We start from the raw sequence: 14,724 nt of genomic DNA on the forward strand, positions 1-14,724 counted from the left end.
GCATATGAGAAGTTTTTACAAAGTAGAAGTGATGCAAGGAGGGAAGAGTATATGGAGAAAAAGAGAGAGGTTAAGAAGTGATCAAGGTCCCAGGACCGAAACGTTTTCTAATAAATATGTTATAGTGTTTGCTTACGTGTCTTTCTAAACCAACATCAGAGCTTATTTCTTGGGTAGCATTGAAAATTGGGTAGGTCAAATGTTTGTTAGTGGGATGAATTGTAAAGGACCTGCCTAGTATGGGCCAACAGGCCTGCTGCAGTGTTCCTCCTTTCTTATGTTCTTATGTTCTTAAAAAGAAAGCAAATGAGAGAGTGGGTGAGATGTTATCAACAAATTTTGTTGAAAATAAGAAAAAGTTATGGAGAGAGATTAATAAGCTGAGGAAGCTTAGGGAACAAATGGATTTGACAGTTTAAAATAGGAGAAGAAAGTTATTAAATGAAGAGTTAGAGGTATCAGGAAGATGGATGGAATATTTTGAGGAATTGTTAAATGTTGATGAAGATAGGGAAGCTGTGATTTCGTGTATAGGGCAAGGAGGAATAACATCTTGTAGGAGTGAGGAAGAGCCAGTTGTGAGTGTGGGGGAAGTTCGTGAGGCAGTAGGTAGAATGAAAGGGGGTAAGGCAGCTGGGATTGATGGGATAAAGATAGAAATGTTAAAGGCAGGAGGGGATATAGCTTTGGAGTGGTTGGTGCTGTTATTTAATAAATGTATGGAAGAGGGTAAGGTACCTAGGGACTGGCAGAGAGCATGCATAGTTCCTTTGTATAAAGGCAAAGGGGATAAAAGAGAGTGCAAAAATTATAGGGGAATAAGTCTGTTGAGTATACCTGGTAAAGTGTATGGTAGAGTTATTATTGAGAGAATTAAAAGTAAGACAGAGAGTAGGATAGCAGATGAACAAGGAGGCTTTAGGAAGGGTAGGGGGTGTGTAGACCAAGTTTTTACAGTGAAACATATAGGTGAACAGTATTTAGATAAGGGTAAAGAGGTTTTTGTGGCATTTATGGATTTAGAAAAGGCATATGACAGGGTGGATAGGGAGGCAATGTGGCAGATGTTGCAAGTGTATGTTATAGGAGGTAGGTTACTGAAAGCAGTGAAGAGTTTTTACGAGGATAGTGAGGCTCTGGTTAGAGTATGTAGGATAGAGGGAGATTATTTCCCAGTAAAAGTAACCCTTAGACAAGGATGTGTGATGTCACCATGGTTGTTCAATATATTTATAGATGGGGTTGTAAGAGAAGTGAATGCTAGGGTCTTGGCAAGATGTGTGAAGTTAAAAGATAAAGAATCAAACACAAAGTGGGAGTTGTCACAGTTGGTCTTTGCTGATGACACAGTGCTTTTGGGAGATTCTGAAGAGAAGTTCCAGAGGTTGGTGGATGAATTTGGTAGGGTATGTAAAAGAAGAAAATTAAAAGTGAATATAGGAAAAAGTAAGGTTATGAGGATAAAAAAGATTAGGTGACAATAGACTGGATATCAGATTTGAGGGAAAGAGTATGGAGAAGGTGAATGTATTCAGATATTTGGGAGTGGACGTGTTAGCATATGGGTCTATGAAGGATGAGGTGAATCACAGAATTGATGAGGGGAAAAAAGTGAGTGGTGCATTTAGGAGTCTGTGGAGACAAAGAATGCATGAGAGTATAGGTTGTACCAACACTCATGTATGGGTGTGAAGCATGGGTGATGAATGTTGCAATGAGGAAAAGGCTGGAGGCAGTGGACATATCATGTCTGAGGGAAATGTGTGGTGTGAATATAATGCAGAGAATTTTTAGTTTGGAAATTAGGAGAGGGTGTGGGATTACCAAAACTATTATCCAGAGGGCTGAGGAGGGGTTGTTGAGGTAGTTTGGTCATGTAGAGAGAATGGAACAAAACAAAATGACTTCAAGAGTGTATAAATCTGTAGTGGAGGGAAGGCGGGGTAGGGGTCAGCCTAGGAAGGGTTGGAAGGAGGGGGTAAAGGAGGTTTTGTGTGCGAGGGGCTTGGACTTCCAGCAAGCGTGCATGAGCGTATTTGATAGAAGTGAATGGAGACAAATGGTTTTTAGTACTTGACGTGCTGTTGGAGTGTGAGCAAAGTAACATTTATGAAGGGATTCAGGGAAACTGGCAGGCCGGACTTGAGTCCTGGAGATGGGAAGTACAGTGTCTGCACTCTGAAGGAGGGGTGTAAAAGTTGCAGTTTTATAACTGTAGTGTAAAGCACCCTTCTGGCAAGACAGTGATGGAGTGAATGATGATGAAAGTTTTTCTTTTTCGGGCCACCCTGCCTTGGTGGGAATCGGCCGATGTGTTAATAAAAAAAATATATGTATATATATCTATCCACCTTTTTTCCTTTGTCTATTCTATGGTTCTCATCTTTCGTAGACACATCTGCTGACATGTCCACCTTTAAATATCTGCACACATTCATCTCTTCCATACAGCTTCCCTCCAGTCTATCATTACTTATAATTTTTTGTTACCCTCATCACTTTGCTCTTTTTAATTCTGACTTTGAATTTCCTTCCTTTCCTGCTTTCTCAAGTTCTTCCACTAACCTTTGCAATATGTCTTCAGAATCCCCTAAAAGAAGTACCATCTCACTTTGTATCAGGCATCTTTTAATCGCCTAGCTCTTCCTGACACCCTAGCAGTCACTTTCACAACATCATCTATAAACATTTTAAAAAACCAGTGACATATCTCCGTCTAAGGCCTACTTTCACTGGGAAATATTTGCCCCTCCCTCCATGCCCTAACCTGACCTTTGCTCTCTACATAAAAACTCTTGACTGTTTTTAATAACTTACTTCCTACTCCATACATTTGCAACATATACCACATGACTTCCCTATCCACCTTATCATATGCCTTTCCTAAATCCATAAGTGCAACAGCCTCTGGCTAAAGAAAAATATGTATGTTTCTCTTCTTAACCATTTATCAGTTGTCCTAGCCATGTGGTTTCTCACTTTTCACCATTAATTGTTTAAGACACTTTAATCCAAGTCCATCATAAATGTTATTTTGCTCATACTCCAACAGCATGTCAAATCTCAAAAATCACTTGTCTATCTTCACTGTGATCCAACACCTCACACACGCCTGCTGGATGCTCTATCTCCTAAACATTCAAAACTTCCTTCACATCTTCCCTACAGTCCTTCCTACATCCCCATCCATCCTGACTTTCTTCACCTTCTTGGGCCACTTCTGCTCCATTCCTTGTAAATGACCAGCCCATCCAAACCAACTCCTCATAATATTTATGAATGGGAAGTTATTAATGCGAAAACACCTAAAATAATATTTTGCAAGTAGATGTTGTCAAGGAAACTTGAAGCAGGGCAGAGGAATGTGATTACCTGGCTTGGGACGACACGCATGGAGCGGGTCTCCAGTGTACCCGTCAGGACAGTTACACAGTGGGTTGTGACTGACCACAGAACACAGTGCCTCACTCCCACACACTCCCACACATGGGTCCACACACTTAGTGTTGATGCACGCCTTGCTCAGAGGACAGTCCGAGTTGATGGTACATTCGGGTCTACAGCCCAAGTCAGGGTTGCCAATGTAATCTGGTAGACAGGAGCAGACAGCTCTGTCAGCCACTACATGACAGTTGGTGTAGGGGCCACATGGTGTTGGGTTGCATGGATCACGAGGTCCTCTGACTGTAATATAGATAACCATTGTTACTAAGTCATTAAATTTAAAGAAAGGTTAGCACATGCTGTCACAACAAACAAACTCATGAATCTGCCATCACTGATGCTCCCATGTCTGAATAGTTACCTAACATCCACTATACAGAGAGCCAGTGTTACTTTAATAATAGTAATAATAATAATTATTTCTACAAGTACATGTACAAGGTATACAGACCATAGCTGACATCAATGACATACTACTAGCATTTCCCGCAAATTAGGTCAATTTTGTCCCAGGATGCGACCCACACCAGTCAACTAATACCCAGGTATCTATTTTACTGACAGGTGAACATGGACAGCAGGTGTCTTAAGGAAACATGTCCTAATGTTACCACCCATACAAGGTTAGCAGCAATGTTAGAGGAATAAATTAATATACTGGTTACATCTCATACTGATATAAATTATTATTATTATAATCAAAAAGAAGCGCTAAGCCACAAGGACTATACAGATACTGATATAAAGAATATGAATCTGAATAATAACAGCTAATAACTTGTGTATAACAGCTGATAACTTGTTTAACATGAGCCTGTCTGCTCTAGGCAGCTGGTAATGTGAAGTGAAAGGGTGATTTACTTGGCTCACACCGGGAGAAGGGGTGACTTACTTGGCTCATACTGGGAGAAGGGGTGACTTGCTTGGCTCATACCGGGAGAAGGGATGACTTACTTAGCTCACACCGGGAGAACCGGTAACTTACTGGGCTCACACCGGGAGGGGTGACTTACTTGGCTCACACCGGGAGAAGGGATCCCCGGTCATCGATCTTGGACAGGTGCACACAGGGTTGTGGTTGACCACTTCACAAATGGCATCAATGCCACAAGTACCAGGACAGGGATCTTTGCACTGCTGTTTGACGCAAGCTAGATACTGGGGACACTGAGAATTGATGATGCACTCTGGCCGGCACTGCTCATACGGGTTGCCAAAGTAGCCTGGCCTACAGGTACAGACTGCTCGTGTTCCTTTAATCCGGCACTCGGCATTAGCAGCACAGATTCCCTGGGCACATGGATCAGGTTCCTTGGATGGTGGTGGGGTTGTGACCACAGCTGCAACACACAAACATTTATTAGTATACAGGATAAGAGAGGGATGGGCCCACACCTGTGTGTAACACTAAGGTATCCAGGGATGAAGACATGTGGAGAATCTTACCAGGTGGGATACGGTTGCATCGGGCGAAAGGTTCTCCCGTGTATCCAGGAATGCAGGTACACACTGGTGAGTGATTGATGACACGGCACTCAGCGTTGGTGCCACACGCACCGGGACAAGGGTCTACACACTTCTGCCTGATACATGCCATCGAAGCTGAACAGTCACGGTTAACCACGCAAACTGGACGACAATTGGGCGGGGCACCGATAAAACCTGCACGGCAAGTGCACACAGGTCGGTCGCCCACCTCACGACAGTCAGCATTGGGGCCACATGCATCACACATCTCTCTCTCCTCAGATGAGTCCACGTCTAGAGGGAGCAAGTGTGTTATGTGAAGTCATGCAGTAGAAAATTGAAACTACTAAGATGTTGGTCATTATTGTATTAAAATAGTTAGCATGAAATATTATTAATATTAAGTCAAGAAACAGAGAAAGTGAAGAGATTGTCATACCCTCATGAGGAAAGCACCGCTGGTATGGGCTTCCTGAGTAACCTGGTGGACATGTGCATATAGGAATGTGGTTTGGCACTCTGCACTCTGCATTGATGCCACAAGTTCCAGGACATGGGTCAATACATCTGTCATTGACACATGCATGACCAGATTCACACTGTGAATCTGCAGAGCAGGTGGGTCGGCAAGCAATGTTGGGGTCACCGAAGTACCCAGAGAGACACTCGCAAACTGGCTGGTCATCCTCCTCGTGACACTCAGCCAGCTGGCCACAGGGAGAAGGGTCGCAGGGGCCACCGGCCACAGGGGAAGCTGGGGTGGAGGTCACTGCTGCAGGGGTACAGGCCGGTCACCATACACATAACACCCAAGTGTAACATATATTTTGTGAGTATTGTACAGTACTATAAGATATATGAGGCAGCAGTTAAGTGAGGGATGTCATTCTTACATGTTGGGATGGGACTGCAGGCAATGTAGGCATCTCCTGTGAGATGCTGAGGGCACATGCATACAGGCTTGTGCATGATCACATGACACTCGGCCTGTGCACCACACACGCCCTTGCATGGGTCCACACATTTATTACGCTCACAAGCCTTGTTCCGTGCACAGTCAGAGTCCACAATGCACTCTGCTCGGCATTCAACATAAGGATTGCCGAACATGCCTGGTAAACAGGCACACTCAAAGTACTGGCCCTGTGGTGTGCAGACAGCACTCTGGGCACAGGGGTTAGGTGTGCAGGGTGAAGGGTGTGTGGTGATCTCCGGGGGTGGAGAGGAGGGGTGAGGGGTACTCACAATGATTGGTCTTGGGGTGGTCGCTGCAATAATCAAACTTAATGTTATACAACCATTGGAGCAACATGGAGCACAAATTCATGTAGATTCATTCTTATATTATTTTTCTTTCTTCAATTAGATGTGGTTCAAACAATGCAAGTGAGAGTGAACACACAGGGTGTCCAAGTGACAGTGGCAGTGATCAGCTGGGGGAACAAAGAAGTGATTGGCTGGGGTGGGAATCAGTCAGGTGTGGGAGTGAAACAATCCACTCACAAGATCACTCGTTGATGCACTAACTTGTATAAATGTGTTTTTATTACGCCATAATATGAACATAAAGCTACGGATATCAGATGACTGAATATATTCATGGCTGAACTATCCAGAACAGCAAAGTAATGTGTACAGTCTTGGACATCCCGTGTGAGAGCACTTGTTTAGGTTATGAGGTGAACATGGGACTTACTCTGGATCAACAAACACTGGATGTGAGGGTCTCCCTCATAACCCTGCGGACAGGAACACAGAGGGCTGTGGTTTACCACCTGGCACTGGGCCAAGCGACCACAGGTGCCCACACATGGGTCCACACATTTCTCGTTCACACACGCCAGGTACTTAGGACAGTCAGAGTTGGTTAGGCACTCAGGATGGCACTGAGGAGGAGCACCATAGTAACCAGCAAGGCATTCACACACTGGCCGTTGCTTCACTACTCGACAGCTGGAGAAAGGTCCGCAGGGATTTTGGAAGCAGGGGTCTGGGTGTGCTGGTACGGCTAATGGAACAGGTGAGACTATCATTAGCTTCAAGAAGTTACTCTGATATGTTGCTGCTAACACAAGCCTGAGGCACGTTGAAGCAGGGACACACAGGTGTGCCATCATATACAACAATGCCTTATAACTGGCACTGTGTGAACCATAGTTCCATAAGAATGCAGCAATTGTCTAGACAATGATTCTCCTGATTCTCAATGATACGGTATGACAGAAGGTCAATAATTCGTTCAACTAAGTACCAAAATAAGATAATTATGGTTATATAGAGTTAATATATAGAGTGTTACAGCCAGTAACACACAAGCGTTGTGTCTGCTTCAACAACCACACACTGGAAGCTGCACTCAGTGACCAGATGTTTATGTCGGTGAGGCAGGACCCAGCCCTCCTGTCTTCCCTATGAGAGGACAGGAGGGCTACCTCCCTCCCTCCCTTAAATGAGAAGATTGGGGGAAAGGGGGGATTTTTGAGTATGGGGGGAATTTTGAGCATGGAATTTTGTTGAGATGGGGGAGATTGTTGAAGGGAAGATTGTTGAGATGGGGGAGATTGTTGAGATGTGGAATTTTACATGTAAGATTGTTGAGAGGGAGATTTTGAGTATGGGAGATTGTTGAGTATGGAAGATTTTGAGCATGGAAGATTTTTGGGAGTATGGGGGAGATTTTTGAGTATGGGAAATTGTTAATGGGGAAGATTGTTGAGTATGTGGGAGATTGTTGAGATGTGGAGATTGTTGAGTATTGGGAGTTGTTGAGCATGGGGAAGATTGTTGAGTGGAGATTAAAAGGGGATTGTTGAGTATGTGGAGATTTTAATGGGAAGATTTTGAGGGGGAGATTTTTGGTAGGGGGAGATTGTTGAGATGTGAGATTGTTGAGGTGGAGTTTGTTGAATGGGGAATTTGAGATGTGGGAGATTGGGGAGTGTGTGGGTTTGAGAGGGGAGATTTTGACATGGGGAGTTTTGGTTGAGATGTGGAGATTGGGGCATGTGGGAGATTGAGATGGGGGATTGTTGAGCATGGGGTTTTTGGAGGTGGGGTTTTGAGATGTGGAGATTGTTGAGCGTGGATGTTGGAGGGGAGATTGTTGAGATGGGGGAGATTGTGACATGTGGGAGTGTTGAGGTGAGTGTTGAGTATGTGAGATTATACGGGGAGTTTGTTGGAGGGGGAGATTGTTGAGCATGTGAGATTGTTGAGCAGGGGATGTTAGATGGGGGAGATTTTGAGCAGGGGAGATTTTGAGATGGGATTGTTGAGATTTGGGAGATTTCGAGCATGGGAGATTTTGAGCATGGGGGGAGATTGTTGAGTATTTGGGAGTTGTGAGCATATGGGGGGTTGTTGACATGGGGAATTTTGATATGGGAGATTGTTGAGCATGGGGATTGTTGGCATGGGGGAGATTGTTGAGGGGGAGATTTTGGGAATGGGAGTTGTTGACATGGGGAGATTGTTGAATCCCTGAGTTTACCGGGGGTTTCCCACGCCCCCCCGGTTGGGGACCAGGCCCCCGGGGGATCAGCCCGATAAACCAGGCGTTGTCCCTTGCACGCAAAAACGTCGAGAACCCGGTGACGGGAACCCCTTTTAGGGCTTGCCCAGGCCAGTTTAAAGACGCCGGGGGTCTGTTTAACTTTTGCGGGCAGGGGCTCTGCCCCGAACATTGTGGCCTAAGGCAGTGACACCCCCGCCTTTGGGGGGGAGGGCACGTCGCCGTTTTTTGCTTCTAGTGAGGTTTTTCTTTGGAAGTTCGGCCCAGTCCCCGGGATTTTCCAGGTGAAAATCGTTTTCCCCCCTGCGTTCGGGGAATGGTTTGAAAAAAGGCCCAGAATTGAGGTTTTTTTATCCCCGATGGGCCGGAAAGCCTGACATTTTTGCGGAAATTTCCCCTGCCTAAAAGGGTGAAGGCAGAAAACCAGCCCAGATAGAACAAGTGCCCCCGAAGGGGCATCATGGGTTTGGGCCTCCTATTTTTGAAGGTTCTCAACCATCCGTCATTTACAGACGATTGAAAATTTTTGGTCCAAAGGGAGACCCTCCAATAACCCCCGGTCTTGAGTTGGGCCCCTTTTTTTGGGCCAGAATTTGTTTTGACCAGAAGAAACCCATGTTTACAATTCGAGAATTGAAATTTTTACTTGAACTTCATTTGTTTTTGCAGCCCACAAAAGTTTTGGTTGTTTCCGCTCCCCTTTGCAGGTTGAAAGGAAAGGGACGTCATGAGATTGGGTCATTGCAAAGGAAACCTGTGTGGCTAATCCTTTCATGTCGGATATGGGGAGGGGAACAAGATGGAGCTAGTAGTGCCTTTGGCAGAGCTTTAGTACGCCTCGGACTTTCTCTGGACGACTACCTCTGTGTTCGAGGGGGAAATTATAGACCATCGACCCCTTTTCCTGTTACCTTTTCCCCTTTTTGGGCTATTACATGGTCACATTTCGAAGGCTTTGAAAGTCGAAAAACCGGGATTCTTTTGTCTTCTGGGAAAGACCTTGTCGAGTGATCCAGTAGTTGAGACAGACAGGGGGGTTGTTCAAACCCCATGTTCCCCTGGGTTTTTAACTGATGGGTTTCTAGATGGGGGGTGATTTTGCTTTTTGGACCCTTTAAAAGTTTTTTTTGATAGGGATGTTAGTGCTATTGGTCTGTAGTTCTTTTGTTGCTTTACTCCCCCCTTGGGGTGGGGCTATGTCTGTTGTTTTAGAACAGGGCGCCCCCGTGTCCATGCTCCTCCCAGGATGGAAAGGCCGTGATAGGGGCTTTTGCAGTTCTTGATGAACACAGATTTCCCATGAGTCGGGCCCGGGGCGGGTGAGGGGAGTATTTTGCCTGTTGGTCATTTGGCGCGGATAACATCAGATGGGTTTTTGTTTAACAAATTTTTGGGGCTTTTCCAAAAAATTCTTTTTGATCTTCGACCTCAGTCGGGTTTGGGGCCTTGCAAAAAACTGGTATTTGGGATTATAGCTCCCTTTTCCCTGTTGTCATCGGGAGGACCCACTTGTTTGGTGGGGGCCCAAAACGGGACGTTGTTCTCGATTTTGAGGAAGAGAAGAAAATTTTTGGGTTTTCGATTTATTTATTTTTTAGTTTTTCCCCGATTCCTGACCCCTAAAGGATCTTTGTTGTTCGATGTTTATTTTCCGCCCATTTCCCCCTGCGATTTCTGATTTTTGACCTTTTTTTGCCGCTCTGTTATTTTTTTCCTGCCTGTAAAGGAGCGCCTGTTCTTTCTATTTTACATCTACTTCTTTTCTTAGAGGAATAAGCCGTATAAAATAGTGCCAGAGTTAATCTTTTCAGGATAATTTTGGGGTCTGTGTTGTTAGTATATCTTCCCAGTTTATATCGGTTGGGACTTGGTTTATTTTCCCACTTTATTTTTTTTTATTAAAGGAATTTGTGAATGCCCTCGTGACTAGTCTCTTTTTGTCGGTCGGGGGCCCACGAAACATGTCGAACCCCAATTATGTTGACTGAGTATATTGTTTTGATATGGTGACATTTCATCAGATCACTTGTTAGTAAGATGAGGTCTAGTTTTTTCCAGTCTAGTAGGCTCTTTATTTGCGGTTTAAATTGAATTTGTGCAAAATTTAAAAGCTCGTGAGTGTGAGTTTATAGAGCTGCCTCGGTGTTATTACCAACAAAATTTCATTTTCCCTCTTTTAGGTGCCTTGTGAAATCCCCGGGAGCAAGATGTTGGGAGGAGCGGGAAGATTTTCCGACAGTGGTCAATTTTAACAGCTGTTCCGGAAATTTCGGGATGTTGCATCCGGGCTTGTAAAACCCCCACAATGACTGGGTTTTTGGGTTCCCGCCCTTTTACTCAAAACTTCCACACGTCATTTGGGCTTCAGTTCTGTGCAAACAAGTGACTCTGCAATGCGGCCAACCCCCCTGTTCACCTGTCACATCTTTATAGGTTGAACCTGGGATCCATATTTCGTTTCCAAGGATCCTTTTTTTGGGTCTCAGTAAAAGCCCGAACATTCCCTTTTTCCTCTGCAAGCAGCCCCGGATGAAAGGTTTTTTGTTGTTTATTGCTGGCGACCCGTATATTTGAAAAGAAGAATGTTATGGACGGGGGTTTATTTTTGGTTGGGGGTTTTTTTTTCCGGCATTAGTATCTGTATCTGTTGGTTTGGATGGGGGCCCATCGACTGGGGTTTCCCCTCGGGAATACGGGAGGTGTACGATTTCGCCATTTCCGCCAGTTTTTTCCTTCCGGCCTAAAAACCTCTCCTCTTATTGTGGCCCCCAGGTTTTCCCATGGCCTGATGTTTTGTATTTTTTTTGCCCCCCTTTAGATGGTTGCCGGAATTTAAGTTATAGCACAGTTTTTCCTGTACTGAAGGGTACAATTTCGGGGTGAAAAAGCTTCGGGAAAGGGGTTTTTGCATTTTCCTTTTGGTCAAAGGGGCATGACTTTTTCTAGGTGGCATAATTATGCCCCATCTTTTTTCCAGTTTTCATGCCAGCAGATCCCAAATTCATAGTATGTGACAGGCTTGGTTTCCTTTCCCTTTGGGTTTGTGACTGTTTTCCCCTGTTGGTGCATTTTCCCCTGTCTTTTCCTATCCCCCCTAGCACCAAAATGGAGCCCCACCGTGTTTTGGTAATTTATCCTCACATTTATTGGAGTCCTCTTGTTTGCTTTTTCCCCGGGGTATTTTTGGGTTTCAAATTTTGGTTTTTTCTTATCTTTTCTACACTTGTTTCCTACTATGGCCCTGTCCCATGAGGCATTTATATGTATTCCTTTCTATAATTCCGATACCTGGGCAAATCTCCAGCTTCCCAATTGTCTACCGGGGCAGATTCCCTTCACCCTTTCCCGTCTCCCAGGACAGCATCCAGCTTCCCATTTGTCTCCGGACAGTATCTCCTTTACCATTTCTGTCTCCCAGGGCAGCACCTCCAGCTTCACCATTACTGTCTCCCCCGGGCAGCACCTCCCCTTCACCCTTACTGTCTCCCAGGGCAGCACTATCAGCCCACATTTTCTGACTACCCGGGCATCACCTCCAGCCTTACAGTTTTGGGTACATGGCCCGTATCAAAAGGGGGACCATTCAGCCCGGACTTTTTATGCCCCCCCTGTTGAGAAAGCTTTCCCGGTTTTTTTGAAAACAGCTTTTATGTTATCCTCTTTAATACCCTTTTTTTATTTTAGTCCACAGATTTTTCCCCATTTGGGGATACCCCAAAACACTTTCTGTTTTAATACTGTTTAGCTAGTTCTGGGATATCGCCAAGGGGGTGACACAATTTATCCATGTGGAGCCCGTTTTTTTGACGACCACAGCCATTGGGGGTTTTTAATGTGGGAGTTGTAGTGGGGGGGGGAGATTGTTGAATGTGGGAGATTGTTGAGTGTGAGATTGTTAGTATGTGGAGATTTTTGAGATGTGGGAGATTGTTGAGCATTGAGATTGTTAGATGTGGGGGATTGTTGAGTATGGGAGATTGTTGGGAAGGGCATGTGAATTGTGGTTTTGGGGGGATTTTGGGGCATGTGGGAATTGGAGCATTGAGATTTTTGAGTATGGGAGATTAAACCAGGGGGAGGAAATGAGTGAGGGAGGTAGTGTGGATGGGGGAATGTGGTGTGGGGGGTATAGTATGGGTGGGAGTGAGTGGTGTGGGAGTGTTGGGGGGGGGTATGGAGAGTATAGTGTGGGTGGGGGAGGTAAAGGGGGGGAGAGGTAGGGGTTTTGGGGGGGAAAAGGGGGGGGAGTGCAGTGGGGGGTATAGGGGAGAAAGGGGGGTGTAGGAGAGAAATGGTTTGGGGAGAATTGTGGTATGGGGGAGTATGTGGTGGGAGAGTAGTGGTGGGGAGAGAGTGTGGGGGTGGGGGACTGTAGTGTGGAAAGGGCTGTGGGTGGAAAATGCCAACAATACCACCAGTCCGATAAAATTCTTCTTTGCAAAAATACAGGGTCTGCCCAATAAACAAAAAATCCTTTTATCCGTGGATTTTGAGAGGCAAAGGGAAAAATTCATTTTTTACGAGACCCACATGGGGTCCTTGGGCAACGAAATATGGGTCCCAGGTTACAACCTATACAGATGTGACAATGAACAGGCAAAAAGGGGGGGCCCGTACATTGCAGAGCCCCCTTGTTTGCACAGAACTGTTTTAAAGCCCAAATGACGAGTGGAAGTTTTAGCAAAGGTCGAGAACCAAAAACCTAGCATTGTAGCTCAAGCCCCGGATGCAACATCCCAGCAATTCCAGGGAAAAGCTGTTAAAATTGACCACTGTCTGGAAAATCTTCCAGCCCCGCCCCCAAAATCTTGCCCTGGGGATTTCAACTTTAAAGGGACCTAAAAAGGAGGAATATAGCAAAAATTTTTGCATACACCAGGGGGCAGCTCATGAAAACTCACACTCAAGAGCTTTTAAATCTCTGCAAAACAATTTAAACCCGCAATAATAGACTACTAGACTGGGGAAAAACACTTTTGACCCCATCTTCACTAACAAGTGATCTGATAAAAAAGTCACCATATCAAAACAATATCTCAGATCACAAATAAAAGAGGGTTTAGACATGTATGTGGAGCCTGACCGACAAAATGAGACTAGTCACGAGGGGGCATTCACCCAAAATTTCCCTTTAAAAAAAAACAAAAGTGGGGAATAAAACCCAAACCAACGATATAAGCTAAAAAATTACTAACAAAAGACCCAAACTTATCCTAGAACAGTTAACTCGGGGGACCCCGATGATGCCAAGGCTTATTCTCTGAAAAAGGATGATTAAAAAAGAAAGAGACAGGGCCCTTTTCAGGCGGAAAAAGAATAAAGAGCGGCCAAAAATCAATATATCAGAAATCGCAGGAACACTGGTCAGAGAAAAGGCATCGAACGCTAAAAAAAACCCTTTTTTTTAGTCAGGGGTCGGGAAGAACTAAAAGCCATAAATGAAATGAAAAAACCAAAATATTTCTTTCCCCCTATGCCAAATCAAAATGAGAACAAGTCCCTATTGGGCCCCACTTTAAAAAAGATGGGTCCCACAGATGACAGCAAGGAAATGAACTACCAAGTCCCAATATGACCATTTTTAGCAAACCCCCAAAAAGACTGAGAGTCAAGATCAAAAGAATTTTTATGGAAACCCCAAAATTTGATTAAAAAAGTTTTTCATCTTTTTAACATTTGCGACGCCCCCCTTTTTTAAATGAAATGTTATTCCTTTTCTTCTTTCAATTATCACCTACCTTTTTTTTTCTCATAACCTATTTTCCGATTACCTTTTTTCTTTTGCCCTAAAAAAAATTTCATTCTCTTGAATTTCCCCGGAATGCATGAAAGGGGGTGTACCCCACTTGTGTGTGATTTTTTTTTACCCCCTTTTCCAAAATTTTCATTTCTTTTTCTTAAACCCCCTCATAAATATTTTAAAACCTTTTTACATCCCCATCCGGGGCCCTTTGACAAGGGGTGGGTTCACCGTGGGTTTTTTAATAATTTTTTAGATGGGGAAAAAATAAAAACGGGGCTTGGAAAGGCGTGGTTAAAAAATAAAAAATACAAAAAGGGGGGTTTCACGCTGCCTTGCCGATGTTTTTGGGAGATTCAAGAGAATTGCAGAGATTGGGGGGTGAATTAGGGGGTGCAAAAAAAAAAATTAAAGGGGAATCGGAAAAAAGGTTTTGAGGATAACAAAAGATTAGGGGATGAAAGATTGAAATGTTTGGGGGAAAGTATGGAGGGGGTAAGTTTTAAAATTTGGGAGGGGTGTGCGGATGGGGCTTGAAAGATGGGTGAACTAGAATTTATGA

The 14,724-nt window shown here is 44.4% G+C and overlaps 1 protein-coding gene across 2 annotated transcripts in view; it reads right to left on the reverse strand.

The window, feature by feature from the left end:
* The window catches only part of dpy (dumpy), a 386,475-nt gene that overhangs the window by 99,658 nt on the left and 272,093 nt on the right, over positions 1 to 14,724 (reverse strand). For both annotated transcript variants that reach the window (XM_070093949.1, XM_070093948.1), the window contains 6 exons: positions 6,608 to 6,919; positions 5,805 to 6,179; positions 5,351 to 5,683; positions 4,891 to 5,205; positions 4,458 to 4,784; positions 3,373 to 3,684 (listed from right to left, as the gene is read on the reverse strand). In XM_070093949.1, the coding sequence (XP_069950050.1) occupies positions 3,373 to 3,684; positions 4,458 to 4,784; positions 4,891 to 5,205; positions 5,351 to 5,683; positions 5,805 to 6,179; positions 6,608 to 6,919 (1,974 nt within the window). The remainder of the gene's footprint in view (positions 1 to 3,372; positions 3,685 to 4,457; positions 4,785 to 4,890; positions 5,206 to 5,350; positions 5,684 to 5,804; positions 6,180 to 6,607; positions 6,920 to 14,724) is intronic.

The sequence above is a fragment of the Cherax quadricarinatus genome, chromosome 44 (assembly GCF_038502225.1).
Source record: "Cherax quadricarinatus isolate ZL_2023a chromosome 44, ASM3850222v1, whole genome shotgun sequence".
NCBI classification, from domain to species: Eukaryota; Metazoa; Arthropoda; class Malacostraca; order Decapoda; family Parastacidae; genus Cherax; species Cherax quadricarinatus.